The 15621-nt window shown below is 44.3% G+C and overlaps 2 protein-coding genes across 9 annotated transcripts in view; one reads left to right on the top strand and one right to left on the bottom strand.

Moving 5' to 3' along the window:
* Positions 1 to 8246, top strand: part of shroom1 (shroom family member 1) — a 29643-nt gene extending 21397 nt beyond the window's left edge. For 7 of the 8 annotated variants that reach the window (XM_034549846.1, XM_034549850.1, XM_034549848.1 and 4 more), the window contains 7 exons: positions 58 to 244; positions 475 to 527; positions 976 to 1656; positions 1808 to 2404; positions 3032 to 3140; positions 3775 to 4047; positions 5743 to 8246. In XM_034549846.1, the coding sequence (XP_034405737.1) occupies positions 58 to 244; positions 475 to 527; positions 976 to 1656; positions 1808 to 2404; positions 3032 to 3140; positions 3775 to 4047; positions 5743 to 5997 (2155 nt within the window). In that variant the 3' untranslated portion in view covers positions 5998 to 8246. The remainder of the gene's footprint in view (positions 1 to 57; positions 245 to 474; positions 528 to 975; positions 1657 to 1807; positions 2405 to 3031; positions 3141 to 3774; positions 4048 to 5742) is intronic. The other variant, XM_034549853.1, reaches the window with a different exon arrangement.
* A 4445-nt stretch (positions 8247 to 12691) lies between these two features.
* On the bottom strand, positions 12692 to 14810 carry LOC117742711 (ankyrin repeat domain-containing protein SOWAHA-like). Its single transcript, XM_034550300.1, has one exon. It carries the CDS (start codon positions 14750 to 14752, stop codon positions 13295 to 13297), a length of 1458 nt encoding a protein of 485 aa, XP_034406191.1. The 5' UTR covers positions 14753 to 14810; the 3' UTR covers positions 12692 to 13294.
* Between the last annotated feature and the right edge of the window lie 811 nt (positions 14811 to 15621).

The raw sequence follows: 15621 nt of genomic DNA, 5'->3' as shown, positions 1-15621 counted from the left end.
CTTTTTGTTGTATGGATCAAATAATTTTACATTTTATTTAAATTCTCACGAAAATAGGTATGCCCAGTTCTTCTCAGCTCAGTCTTGTTCAGGCCAGTATGCGGGCGAGTTGAATCAACGCAGATGGAGGGAGAGCCAGGGTCCATCTCAGGGAAAGGCTGCCTCAGTGGAGAGTCTCTTGGACCAGCCAGAACCACCTAGTTTCTCCAGGAACAGATCCATATCCACACCACATGCATTTCAGGTAAGTCTGTTCAGATTGAGACGGTTAGAAACATAAGACCTGTTACTTTAAAGTCAGTGTCCAATAAGCTCTTCATCACAAATATATGAAATTAAATTACCATGAGAACAAGCCAGTCAGAACATTCATTTCACAAACATTAATTTGATATACTTTGCTATTGAATTCAGAAGAATTTAAGCGTCTACAGATTCATGTGTTGCCTTTTGACATTTCTTCTGGGTCTCTAGGCACTGGACTACGAGGAGGATCCATTACCAGTTGATACTATGGAAACCTGGCGGTATGTACCAGCACTGCAGACAAATTGGGACATTTTTTATTGGTTTTAGGTTAGGAGAGTATTAGGTCAGTGAGTGTGCGTTGTTGCATCGACTATAAATCTCCAGCACTGAAAGGTCAACACCCACCTGCTCCAGCAAACCAGCATTCCTTTTAAAAGATTAGTGCATGGGCTGTAAAAGAAGAATCAGTGAGTCAACCATTTTCAAAGAGTTGGCCTATTTTCTCCGAACTAACTACTAATACTACTATGATTTGTAGGAATATCAAATTGTTATTTTCTTTTGCAGTAAAGCGCGTGTATGATTAATTTGTATTTGCCTTTTTTTTAAAGAAGTTGCATATGAAAATGTGATAGTTAAAAGTGTTGCTTTGAGCAGTTTGGGTTTTCATTCAAAGTTCTTTCCTTGTTTTTTGTTTAACATTTAAACACTGATTGTCAATGTCAGGCCCCAGACGAATGCCACTGAGGACTCCTTGATCAAGCCAGCTACTGAAGAATCCTTAATAAAGCCAGCCCCGGAGGTCCAGCAGCGTGTCCGTGTGGTCGCACAGAGGGGGAAGTCCATGGAGGAGCTTGGGGCATCAAAGTTAACAAGAACATCAGCTATGAGTAAAAGTTCAGAGCAGCTAGATCAATTGTGGAGGGATTCTACTCGACCAGCAGGACCGGACGGAGACAAGAGGAGCGTTTCGTTCTTTGCGGAAGTCAGAGAAGCCCAGTGGCAGGACCGAGAAAGGAAGAAACAAACTGTAATGGAGCAAGCGGGCAAGGAACAAGAGGTTGTTGGTCAGAAGAGCACTCAGGGACAGACACAAAACCAAACCCAGAAAAGGTCTCTGTTGAAGGAGAACTCAGAACCAGGCGTGGAGGCCACAGTAGGAACAAAGAATTCAAGTAGATCCACCTCCCCGGCCTCCTGCTACTCTTCCCGGGCCAGGGTTCACTCCGGATCTCCTGGTTCTCACGGCCCGGTCACAGATGACTTCAGGTCCAGTAGACCGCCCGGTGAGACTTCAGCTGACCCACCTTCCCCCAGATATCTAGAGACCAGTGACAGGGAGATCAAATCCACCACGTCCACCCCCACCCAGACAAAGCTTCCTTGTGAAAACAGGCCGAGCTCCAGGTAAGATTAGACTCAATGTCAATGCAGCATTTGTTTCCTCCAGTGAAATGTTCTAGCGAACTAAACTCAGTCATGAAGTTGTTTTTTTCCGATTCTGCTAATTAGATTTTGGCCAGGTGTGATTCTTAACCATAATTTGTTTAACTTCCAGTAGAGTCAGGACTTCTCTGTCTGTGACTGGATCAGAGAGAGAGTTGTCGGTGGATGAACCGAGCAACGACGCCCAACCGCCTGACTCCAACCGCGAAGTGTCTTTGAGCTGCGGCGTCACCACAGATCCGTCACTGTGGATCCTCCGTCCAGAGGAAGAGATCAAAGACGAAGTCCAGACTTCACCACTGACAGACGTTTTTGACGACGAGCCCACCAGCTTGGCCCCTCCTACGCAGACAAGTGAAACCTCTGTGTCTCCCTGCATCTCCGTCTCTGACACAGACATCAGTCGGCAGGTGGAGGTGGAGGAAAATCCAGAAACGGAAGATGAGAAGTCGGGACAAACCCAGGAGATAGAAGAGAGGGGATCATCAGAGGGGGAGACGGAGACCCTGGAGAGGCCCGCTGAGAGACCTAAGTGGGAGGAGCTGGTAGAAGCAATGGTCAAGGCTGACCAATCGCTGACCAGAGTGCTCTACCCGCTGGCCAATCGTAAGACGGCACTGATGCTGATGGAGCAGCTGCTGTCAGAGGACACGCTGCTGATGGAGGGGCACTACAAGAAGAAACAGGAGCAGAAAGGAGCTACAGAAAGGTAAACCGTGATATCTTGGAACACAACATTTAAATTAAACCCAGCTCTGGTCGTCACAAATACATTCCCAGTATTTTACACTATTGAGAGCATGTTGCTGCCTTAGCTAGAGAAGATGGCACCCTGAGAATAATTGAAATTATGATTAAGTTAAGAGAAATGTTACATTACTTGCCCTGCTTCATACATTTTCCAAATCCTTGACTTCCCATCCGTTCAGGTTAAAACACTTTATCTTTTACGTACACAGCAGTGTGGTTTGAGATAAGAATCCATTTAAAACTAGTTTAGAATTTAAATGGTGTTTTTTTTTGTCCCAAGTTAATTAGGAGTCCTGGTTTGATGTTTCTCTCTGAAACTTGATACGAGTTTGTAATGAGCAAAGAAACTGAGCTCCACCAGTGCTCCGTTACCTTTTGTTGCATCACATGCACGGATACACCTGGCTATCGTCCTTTCTGCTTGTGTAAGCACAGTGGAGATACATAGAGAATGTGCAGTTGCATTTCGGAATTCTGTAATATGTAAATGTGGGGTGCAGTATGCTGCCTGTGAAGACACTATAAGTGGCACATTAACAGGGTGTAAAAGAGCGAGCTCGACCTAAACGCATGTTTATTTTTCCAGCGCTGAAATGGTCGAAGGGGCTGAACCATCACCTTGTCCTTCCGCACCTGACAGCCTTAAACCTCAGTGTACAGACCTGCAGAGCAAAGCCAACGTCACTGAGAAAAAGGTAATTATTAATTTGCGCAAAATAGTGGATGATCTTTATCCAAAGAACCTCATAGCCCAAGCAATGTGTATATTCTCATTATTTCAAACGATACACTATTTGTCTAATTCCTCATGACAGAGAGATGGAAGTGATGCTTCACAGTTAAAACGGAAATAAACCATTTTGGATTTGCCTCAACGTAACAAAATGAGACCTGCATGTAGCCTAAAATGTATACCTTTTACTAATAGCGAGATAATATGTCGCTTAAATAGTCAGAGATATGCTGCATGTACAAAAAAGACAAACTCTGTAGTGATGTCATATTGAAACCATGTGGTTGCTATTTTGTCTTAAATGGAGTCATTTCAGACTGAGATAGTTGTGTGTCTCTTATCGCATGATGTCCTGTCTGCCTCTTATCAGCATCTCCCACTTGCCTAATGTTTGGCTTTGCAGATAGCTTCCTGACTGCCTCCCCCGTTCACTTTTGATACAGTATGCCTTTATTCTACAGTAAATATGAAATAATAAAATAAAAAAGTGTTTATCCACTTATTTCATTCGGCCCTGTTTCGACATGTGTATCTCTTCTGTAACATCGTGGCCTAAAAATCTCTTACGCATCACCTCCTCTGCTTAACATTAACAGTGCCTGTTAGCGTCGTATATCACGGAGCGCCTCGGTTCGCTGGAGGAGACGCGGGGCGCCCTTCAGACCGACATTCAGGAGAACGCGGCCCACGGAGATGCCCTGGAGGTTCTGGTCCGGGACCGCTGTCTGCCTGTGGAGCTAGAGAGGTACAAGCTGTTCATAGGAGACCTGGAGAGGGTGGTCAGCCTGCTGCTGTGCCTCTCTGCTCGGCTGGCCAGGGTGCAGAACGCCCTGAGCACCGTGGACCAACACACAGATGCCGAGGAGAAGGTGAGGAAACCACACCTTTTGGAAGGGGGGGAGGGGGGGGGGGGGGGGTTCACAAATTAAGGTTTTGTGGGTCCCGTTTAAGAATCCTCCTATCTTCCAGACAGCCTTTGTTTTTCCTTTTTCTGTAGGCTATGATAAAAGGCTTGCAAAGGTTTGCCCTGCATGAGTGATTCATTAGTTTGTTGGTTAATTTATTTGTAAAAGTTTAATGGTAATACACTTTTAAAAACTGTCTTTGTTGCCTGCGTTCAAGGACCTTCCTAAATCCAAGATATCTGCATTAACAAACATTTTTAACATGCCTTTTTTTGGTCTTTTGTGTCAGTGCTGTGTTTCAGCAACCAATTGTCAAATGCCTTGTAATTATTCTCATCTCACATCACACAAGGAATATAAAGCATGGGGCCAAAGCATCACAATTTGAATCTCCATCTACAATTCTATAAATCCAGAGCGCTGATATTATGAATGAATTTTAAGATCTCCGGGGTTAAAGGTCAACTGAATCGGTTAAATAAGATTGTAATGCGCCGTACATTTGCACTCCTCTCTTTCCCCCTGACCTTGTTTACACATACGCACTAATGAATGCTAATAAGTGTAAATCTGTCAGCGGGTGTTAATGTTATGCAACCTTACGGATGTCATTATTTACTACTCATTTAGCGCTTCTGGCGAAAAAAAGATGACCCCGAGTGTTAGAAGTGTGTGGCTGCCGCCCTGCCCTCAGCTACACTCCCGTTCTGTTTACTTTAGAAGAGCAAACACATGCCACTTGGAAAAGGTTTAAGGGCAATTTTAAAAGGGGTCAAGGTTTCTCACCGTGTGGAATTCAAAAAATGTTATCTGCGTGGAATTGCCTTTTTTTTCTTTCTTTTTTTTTAACCTTATCTGTGTTTAAGCCAAACACTTTATCAGACGTTCAAAGATTATAATAGAAAAGCAGTTTGATTGGACTGCACTTTTTGGTTTAATACACTGAGAAATAATTCTTTAAATTCATTAAAATATGTTTACTGTCAGTAATTACGGTCTTTAATTCAAGTATCATGACTTGTGTCACAGGATCTGACTGGAGCTCTGTGCTTTGCTTTGTTTCATCTCTGAATATCCTGCTTCATTACTCGGCCCATTGTTGCCAGCGTCAATTTGTGTTTGCATGGATGCATTACACTTCTAGATTTATCCCTGAAGGGGCGGCTGAACGTGCTGCACACTGAGGGCTTGTTAGAGGCTCATTTGCTTTCTCGCTGTTATCAGCAACACTAGTATTTACACTGACTCACCGAAACTCCGGCCCTGGTTTCGATGACATTTCTATCTACCCTGCCCTCTGTTGACATATGGTAAAACTGCACCTGCGCTGTGGCTGTTTTGAAACGTGATCTTGCACATTTCACAGCTCTCTATCACATTGAACAACTTATTACCTTTCAATTAAAACTGAGAAGAATGACTCAAGATTAAGTTTTGGACACATTGTTATTTTCATATTTTTCAATCAGCGGTCCTTTCAAATTCTGTATTTGTTTGACTTTGCTCCCAGCAGGATATTTACTTATCCATTTGGTGTTGTGAGCGTCGGTCTAATGCTCTGCAAGGCATGATTTCAACACCAGAATACGGTTCAAAATTTAAATCTAACCTTTTCAACTTTATTGGGTATGACTCAAGGTCTTTATTCTCTGCTCTCAGCAATCTCTGGACAATCGCCACCGTCTGCTGTGCAAACAGAGGGAGGACGCCAAAGATCTGAAGGATAACCTGGACCGCAGAGAGAACCTGGTCTCCACCTTCCTGACGCGCCAGCTGTCCGCCGAGCAGCTGCAGGACTACCGGCACTTCGTCCAGACCAAGGCCTCGCTGCTCATCCGGCAGAAGGACCTGGAGGAGAAGCAGAGGCTGGGAGAGGAGCAGCTGGAAGCCCTCTCCAACAGCCCGAGTCTGTGAAGGGAGGAGCAACGGAAAGCACAGACTCCTCCCTTCTTTCCATGACTTTCCCTGAAGGAGGATGGCTTATTAAGAAGAGTTCTCCGCCCATTGTGCAGCGTGCACCTGAAGACTCCCCCCCCCATGTGGTGCACATGTTTCCGTTGACTTTGACCAGAGCAATGAGGTGGTTTTTTTCTTCTTTTTCTGTGTGCCTTGATGTTGGTGTTGCTGTGGAACTTTTTCCATTAGAGCTGCTGTGTGGAAACCTTTTGTCCCCTCTTAGCAATTCAGCAACTGTCCTTCACTTTGTCAATAAGATGGCCGTGTTGCAGCCTTGTGTCTGCACCTGTGTAAAAACCTATTATAAGCTTTAAGATTGTATTTTGACCTGTGACAAGGCTTCAATGTAAGAGCGTAGGGGTTGAGGGGTGCTGCATCATGTCCGTAAAATGTACAATAGATCTAGTCGATTTTGATAATTTTTTTTTTTTATGTTTTACTTTTCAATGTTTTTCAAATTAAGGCACTAAAAACCAAAAAGGGTGAATGGAAAAAAAAAGCACTTTGTAATAATACATAAATGCACATTTCTTCAAATCATTTCAATTGAAAGCCTTACTCCATCCGGTTAAACTGCTATTCTTTTGTTTGTTCGGTCATTCATAAATAGGAACGTTGAAGGAAACACCCAGCAACATTTAGGACTGTTTCGAAATACCTTTCCAGCTCATTTCTTACTTAATGTTATTAAGTCTTGATGATTTCATGCTGGAACGGTTCCTCATAAGGAGGTACTAAACCTCTTTAATGAGGATTACAAGTAAGCAACAATTAAATCACTGAGTATTTTCTCCCAATGTCCCTTTGTCGCAGAGGTGGCACGTAATACTTGAAACACTTTTTTTTATTAAAGAGGAAAGTCCACAATCTTCACTTCATGTGTCTTAAACTAATTTTCTCTTCTACCTCCTCTGTTCAGCCCCTTTTTAGACATATGTCACCTTTACAATTATTTAAATTTACAGTAGTTAAAATAGACAGACTCTTTACATTACATTACATGTCATTTAGCTGACGCTTTTATCCAAAGCGACTTACAATCATGCAGGGTTAAGTGTCTTGCTGCGACTAGGGTGGGGATTGAACCACCAACCCCCTAATTGAAAGACAGACCACTGACCCACAGTCGCCCTAATGACTTTTCATATAATTTTTAAAGAACCTCCCATTTAAAAAAAATCTGTTTTTACATTAATATTTGGCATTCGTTTTTTTACAGATGTGATCATTTCTTTGTATTGTATCTTCAGCCAGAGGCATCAGTGATGTGAGCTGTTGCTCTATGACGTCAGATGCTGCTCTCTCTCTCTCTCTGTGTGTGTTTTTTGAAATCATGAATGTCTTAATTTCCTGAAAAACTCCAATGAAGTCATCAAGTGATCAAAATGTTATTGTTGACTACTGAAAAACAAAAAAAAATGTGTATATGATATTTATGTTCTAATGACCTCAAAGCGGAAGAATATCATGAGCAGCATCTAACCATAGAAAACAAACACATTCACTCACTAACTCAAATTGTCAAAACGATAAACTAGAAAACTCTTATGTTGAAAGACCTTTTCAGTTTCTTCTGCTTAACAGTTTCTCCACCCCCCCACCCCTAAGACCTTTCTCTGGAGATTTACGGCCCCGTCCGTTTCCGTTTGCTAAACAAATGCATGTTTGTTTTGGCCTTTGTGCTGATGCGGGGCTGACGGGTTAGAAAGACTCTCATGTTGTTCCTCGTAGCCTGCTGGAATTCCTCAAGTATGCAACATTTTGGAGAAAGGTTGCCTGGGGGGGGGGGAGAAGAAAGTGGAGCAGCGGCCCATGGACGAACACTCATTTTAGTTCTTTCTGCGTGCGCATACTAACAACCAAAGTGACGTTGGTCATTTTTCGTTTCTGTCATCCAATCAAAGCCGTGGTCTGTTGAGGTCGCAGGGAAATGGGCCTGTTTGTGAAGAAGGGTTGCATTTGTTAAGTTTGTTTGGAATAACATTGATACGAACAGAATCTGTTTCAAAGCCAAGAAAGAGAGACATATTTCAATGAGTCCGAGCTGGTGGGATGACAGCAGAGACGTTTCTATAATCCACAATTTCTGCTCTATTTCACACGCGTGTGTTTTCCGTTGAGAGTTTGAGGTTGTTTTTTTGTGCCTGGAGTTGTAAAGTCCGTGATGTTTGTAATATTGTGAATAAATTAAGGTCTCCCTCTCCCTCCAGTGTTTCACATTTCTCTTATTTTACCACAGTGAACTTGTCTTACAACAAGTTGAGGCTCCATTAACTATGTATGAAAGAAGGATTCATGTTTTGTGCTGCTATAGTGATATTTAAGCTGTGACAATAGGTCATATGGGACATTTGTGTCACATTGTTTCTCATAAAGCTCTCCCCCTTAAAAGCCTTCAGGTTTTTTTAGTAATTGAGGCTTTACTGGAGCAGTTGTCCTTCTTAGAGCTCGTCTCTGCCCTCTGCAGGCCAATCAACGCACTGCTGCGGAGAGTGATAGTGAGGCACTGAGCTGAATACTGGTGCAACCTATACTAAACAATTATAACCAGGGGTTAAATCTACTTGGTTGGAAGTGGGAGTTTTTTTGGTCATGTAATTGAACTCTGCACTGTACCAAATCTGTCTAAAATTAAATACTGACATTTTTCATCAAAATAAAGTAGTTCCTGGCTCCTAGTGCTCTGCAGGGAAGCAAACAAACGAAATTATCTCTGAAAAACATCACATTTTAGAGACTAAATGGTGCATTTAAGGAGATTTCTTTTGAAAGCAGTTTCTTGCTCTCGTCTCTTTCACGCCTCTTTGCCCTCGTTTGTTCAGCCTCAGTGGAATGTCCTCCAGTGTGTTTCTCAGCAATATCAAATGCGTATTAAAAGGACTATAAGGAGGGGGTAAAACAAGGATTTCAGTTTGGCGAGTGGCACATGAAATGCGGATTGGGAAAGGTTTGCCCTCAGGACAAAGAGGGTTTATTGGAAGCCAAACCCTGATCTCAAACAAACCAAGTGTTGCCTAAACAAACCTACTCCCCTGATGTGCAGATGAACCCCCGGGGAGACAATGAGAAACACCAGACGGCACTTAGTTTACTTTACAAAATAAAATTTAAAAAAAACACTTTTAAACACATTCCCACTGAAGGCAGCAGGGACATAAAACACAACTCAGGGAATTCTCAACAAGAAAGGCCTTTGTCAGACACTAATTGCATGGTAATTAAGTTATGCGTTGCAACAAAGGCGGTGTCAGTGATGGTGCAGGTTTTGTGGTGTAAGCAGTGGGCAAAAGACAGGAGGGAACAGGATGGGCTGAAACACTGCAGCGCAGTGCCGGATAATGAGGAGCTCTGCTGCTGGTAACCACTTACAGGGAAAGAAAATGGTGGTCAAAAACTCCGGGAGGGCAGCACCGTCTCCACCGTGAAGGATGCAGCAACATCTAAACCATGAAGGGGAAGCAACATCTACACTGTGAAGGGGCAGCACTGTCTACACCGTAAAGTGGGCAGCAACATCTAAACCATGAAGGGGAAGCAACGTCTACACCGTGAACGGGCAGCAACGTCTACACCGTGAAGGGACAGCAACGTCTACACCGTGAAGGGTGCAGCAACATCTACACGTGAAGGGGCAGCAACATCTAAACCGTGAAGGGGCAGCAACGTCTACACCGTGAAGGGGCAGCAACATCTACACCGTGAACGGGCAGCAACGTCTACACCATAAAGGGTGCAGCAACGTCTATACCGTGAAGGTTGCAGCAACGTCTAAACCGTGAAGGGGCAGCAACGTCTACACCATGAAGGGGAAGCAACGTCTACACAGTGAAGGGGAAGCAACGTCTACACCGTAAACGGGCAGCAACGTCTACACCGTGAAGGGGAAGCAACGTCTACACTGTGAAGGGTGCAGCAACGTCTACACCGTGAAGGGGCAACAACGTCTACACCATAAAGGGGGCAGCAACGTCTATACTGTGAAGGGGGCAGCAACGTTTACACCGTGTAGGGGTTACAACGTCTACACCGTGTAGGGATTACAACGTCTACAACGTGTAGGGATTACAACGTCTACACCGTGTAGGGGTTACAACGTCTACACTGTGAAGAGGCAGCAACGTCTACACTGCGAAGGGGGCAGCAACGTCTATACCATGAAGGGACAGCAACGTCTACACCATGTAGGGGTTACGTCTACACCGTGAAGAGGCAGCAACGTCTACACTGTGAAGGGGGCAGCAACGTCTACACTGTGAAGAGGCAGCAACGTCTACACTGCGAAGGGGGCAGCAACGTCTATACCATGAAGGGACAGCAACATTACACCGTGTAGGGGTTACGTCTACACCGTGAAGAGGCAGCAACGTCTACACCGTGAAGGGGCAGCAACATTACACCGTGTAGAGGTCACAACGTCTACACCGTGAAGGGGCACGACCTGTGATTTTTATTCACTTCATGCCACCGAGCGAACATTAAATTGTGTGTCGATCCCGTCCTTGACCCAGTGATTACTCTGCCAGGTGCTCAGATTAGAGGCTTCAAATCTCGCTTTCCAACTTGAACTCTGAACTCTCCGCCCCGCAGGAATGTCAGCACACCTTCAGTCTCCTCCTTCAGGCAGTCATTACATAACGCAATTATGACTCAACAAAGCCTTAATTGTTTTCAAGCCAAAGTACCGTGCCGGTTTAGTATCACCGAGATTGATCACCTCTTCGTATACAGTAGATTTTTCTACTTAATTAGGTGCTCTAATTAAGTCAACGTAACCAAGGTAAACCCGTAAACCCATTTGTGACCAACCACCTGACACACGCACACACACACACACACACACACACACACACACACACACACACACACACACACACACAGGATAATAGTTCACAATAAAAATGCATTCCAGACACGCCATTATATTCCTCCCAGTTTTATGACGCACAGCCTAATGCTTCAAGATGCATTTTGTGTAAACCCGGGTTCACGTGGAGGTTCCTTCACCGGATGGCAGAACCAACTCATGTTGTGCTGTTAATCTTTTCAAATACAGCGATAACATATTTACACTGGATTGTGTGCAATACTTTGTGTAGTGTTGAGAAGAGGCGGATACAAGTTTAATCAAATCCTACTCGACAACCGGGAGATATTAATAAGAGTCACAGATCACTTGATCGCCCTTTAGAGAGACAGTTTGGCATTTTGCGAAATAACATCATTACTATTGAGAGTTAAGGGATAAGATTGACACCACTTTTCATGTGTGTAGAACAAATATGAAGCTACAGACAGCAGTGGGTTCACTTAGCATATAGCCTGGAGTAAAGCAGCTCTTTATTTTGTTACCTTTGGACGGAACCAGGCAAGCTGTTCCAGCTCCATACTTGAATTAGGCTTACAAACAAAGGATGATATTATAATAAATAAAAGATACAAATCTAAATCATCTAAATATTATTTTTCTATACATGCGTATTAATCTGATGAGACTTTTATTTCTAGAATTATTTCCTTATTATTATATTTCTTAATTTAGTGAGTCATTTATTTATTTCAGAGAAGCTCTAAGTCATAAAGTCTCATCTGGTTTCATACAATTATGCCATAATGGAACAAAACTCTTTCCGCACATTACAGGGGAGAGATTTTAACCAGGTTTATCTGATGTTTGTTCTGTAAAGCATGGGACTGACTATGAAAACACAGCAAATGTACCAAGCATCTTTACTTTAAGCTCTAATGTTTCCCACTCACACTTCTAATTCTAACACCTTTTTTCCTTTGATAATGTGATCTAACATTAAAGTATTTCTGCTTCTCGTATCTCAAGACTTGAGTCAACTTTCTCTACCACTCCGGGTCCTGTTCCTGACGTTGTGTTGGCCTTTCTCCTCACAGCAGCAGCAGCAGCAGCAGCGGAAAAGAACATTTGCTTAATAAAACCCGGAGGCCTTGAGATGAAACATCGTCCTGACGTGAAGACAATATCAGCTGCTGGCTGAAGTGACATCATGAGACGCGAAAGAAAACAGAGGGAAACGACTGGAGGCGGGGAAACGACTGGAGGCGGGGACACGACGAAACAGTCTGAGAATGAGGCTGACCACAAGACTATTTCTTAACACAGCTTCTTCTTAACCCTTATCGTAAAAACACGCTGCAACTCAACAACATTGTCAACCAGGAAACGAGGCCGCATTAACGCACACTTTCAGCCACCCGCATGCAAACATATGCTCATTCCTAGTCAGCTGCTCGTGCGACTCAATCACAGCTGTCTCAACAAGCCAGAGGATGGATTCGAGTCGCAGGTTTTGACATGCAAAGGGCCCTGAAAAGGATTTATGGAGCACCTGCACGCCGCTTTGAGTGACACGACCTTTGCCCTTTCAAAGGAAATGCGCTGTCATCCAGAGAAATCCAATGTTTGCCTTCTTCCAGGGAATTGAATTGGAATGTTTGCTTTTTCCTAAAGACTTCACCGTGTTTAATAATGAATCTGATAATAAAGACACATCCTTGTAAATCCTCCTCAGAGACATATATTTTAATTAATTAATTAATTATGAATTAATGTTGTTGCTTCCAGAGGTTTGAATCACCCATAAGTTAGCACAGGATTTTTAGTTGTGTATGTTTGCCTCTGGGAATCGTGAAGGACAACCACTTTCATCGCAATTGCTCAGATATTGAAACACACAAGTCCAGTCTGGATTTGTGTTCCTGCTACTCCAGAAACAGAATGCCTCCGTCACAGATCGATGTCCAGTTAGTATCGATTCATTTTTTAATAAAAAATAGAGAACATACGTTTTCATATCAAGTCATGCGGAAAAAAAAGGAATTTGTGACAATCAGTAAGTAAACATAAAAGAAACAGTATGTCTGTTAAATGGTTAAACCGTAGACTGAAGATGAGGCCTTTCAGAGACCACAGACGGTGAGTAATGAGACGACTCACATGGCCCACTGGAATATTCTCTGAATCACGTTTTATTTCACACCTGTAAACTCTGCAACTCCTCCTACAGGTGATATCTCACACCAAAGCTGTCTCACTCAACCTTGCTGATGAGAATTGCATGTCATGACAAATGTCAAGCGTAGAACAAGTAAGAAGTCACTGATTTATTTGAGAGTTTTTTTGTCGCTGTTGAAGAAGGCCTGCAAATCGGAGGAATGTGAGTCGACACCTGTGATGATGGCTGGTGCACATTCCTCACGGATGTGAGACAAGAAAGTCCTCCTGAGTTCACATGAAAGCATCTGACATGGCTCTCTGTCTGAAGCTACTGTTTTCTAGGTCCTCGCTGGGTTCATCGGTCATGGAGTAAATCATGGGCCTCTGCTTGTGCTTCTTCTTGTGGCCCATCACGTGGGGCTGGAAGAGACGGCCTATTGAATGCAGGCCCTTGGGGAGATCCGGGAACAGGTCCAGCTCCTCTTTGTCATGCTGGGCCCGGTCTTGAGGCTCCTGGTCTTTGGGTTTGGCCAGCATCTCCCTCACCACCGCAGAAATGCCCTTGTGCAGATAGTGGTAGGCCCTCTTCCCGCAGTTGTCCCTGATGCTCGGATCGGCCCTGAACTCCCTCACCAGCATGGCCATGATGAACTCTTGGTCGTGCAAGGCCGCAATGTGCAAAGGAGTGTACCCGCCGTGGGTCTTGGCATTGATGTCAACGCCGACCCCTCCTTGCCTGGATAGGTCGATAATCTTCACGAGCATTTCACTGTTTCCACATTTGGCTGCCCAGTGCAGAGCGGTGAACCCCGACATGAAGTCCCTCTTCTCTGCCAGCTGGTTGTCCCTCAGTAGCAGGCCGTAAACTTGGCTCCAGAGGCCGGCGGCGCACTTGACCAGCCACTCGTGCTCCGATTGCTCCAGGGGAAACAAGGAGGAGACCCGTGTCTCGTTGGGCTCCTCCGGCTCCTTGTTGCTCTTCGCTGGCCTCCTCAGTTGGGGCGAGCCAGCGGCGCTGGTCTCCACTGAAGAGGGTCGTCTCTTGCTCCCGAAGGAGTCCAGTTTGGGGCTTCCAGGCGGCTCATCCGGGTCCACTTTCAGTTTGCGGAACTCCACCAGGGTGGCGCTGGGTGGCCCCCTCAGAGGTAAGCCATACGGTTTGCTCTTTGCGACTGTGGGCTGATTTAACGCAACCCTCCTCGCACCGTTATCGCCGTGCGCCTCCTCCTGCCTTTGGATCTCAAAACTCATCATCCGTTTCACTTTACCAGACTTATATTTGCACTTTTGCAACGCCAGCTCGATAGGAGTGAGTAAATCCGTGGCGTTTTCTCCACTTTCACCTGCCTGCTCTCGGTCAGGCTCAGAAACAGCTGATCTCTGCCCGGCTGCATCACCGGAGCCTCGGGTCTCCTCACTCCGCTGCTCACCTGTCTCCTCCTTCCTGTCCGGCTCTTCCTCTCGGCTCTCCGCAGTCTGGGCGCCGTCCAGCAAATGGTGATATATTTTCCTGACGACCACGTAGCGGACACCGTGGATTTCTTTCACGGAGGCGACTTTGTTGACACAAGTCTTAAAAAGCTCCTTGTTCCGTTCTTTCTCCGCGGGATCGTCGCAGTCGATCGACGCTTTGAATTTGTCCACCAAGTCGGATTTCTTTATTTTGCCCCCCTCCGCGATCAGCAGGGACAGGATGGATTCTCGCGTCAAAACCATTATTGTAAGATTGACTTCAGAGTTTGATAACATCTATAACTCCGAGATCTGCTTTGCTGCCGCCGTTGTCCGGGTGAGAGTACAGGCTGCCTCACCTGGCTGCTCACTTCTCTCCTCCTCCCTACCTGGAGGAGTTCTTTCCGGGGCAGAACGCGTGACGCGGACACAATTTGAATAACATATGCATATCGTTTTCATGCAGGAAAAAGTGAGAGTTCAAGACGGATGATGCATTGTTTATTATTTGTCACAATAAAAGTAAGTGCTTTGGTAGAGCCCATCAGTATAGGCTGTCTGCTCGTGTTTTTTCTTTCTGTTTTTGAATATAATAATAAAATAATAAAAAAAGAAGATATGTTTTAACATATAAACTATTACCTATAGTCTGATTCCCATTTAGAGGTTACTAGCATTTAACATACAGGTCATTTTCATTTAAATATAAGCTACATCTACTTTTAAGTAACTATATAGCTCACATTAAGGGATATTGCCATAACTTTTCAAATGATCAAAAAACGTGTGTTAGGCCAATCATTACCAGGTTTTAATTTAACACCCTCTCAAAATTCAGTGTGGGTCCTAAAAACGCACAGCAGAGTACACTATATTCATAAAAGCAGTTAATTAGACACACTGTCAGAAGGCTTGCTCGTATTGGCTGGGTATCACTCGAGCAATCTGTGACCTATTAATTAATTAAAATATTAATGTCGCAGCTTGAAAACGACACACACACAGACGCACAGAAAGAGTTGGATACACTGAAGTGATGATTGGATGTTTGATTATCTCGAACGCTAACACACATAGTTGTGCTCCCCCTCTGTTGTCCTGCGGTGCTTGTCTCTCCTGTCTTGCCTTGTAATGTGTTTAACATGACATTCCTGTACTGAATGGGA

This window comes from Cyclopterus lumpus, chromosome 14 (genome assembly GCF_009769545.1).
Source record: "Cyclopterus lumpus isolate fCycLum1 chromosome 14, fCycLum1.pri, whole genome shotgun sequence".
NCBI lineage: Eukaryota > Metazoa > Chordata > Actinopteri > Perciformes > Cyclopteridae > Cyclopterus > Cyclopterus lumpus.
This window is presented reverse-complemented; position numbering and strand designations above follow the sequence as displayed.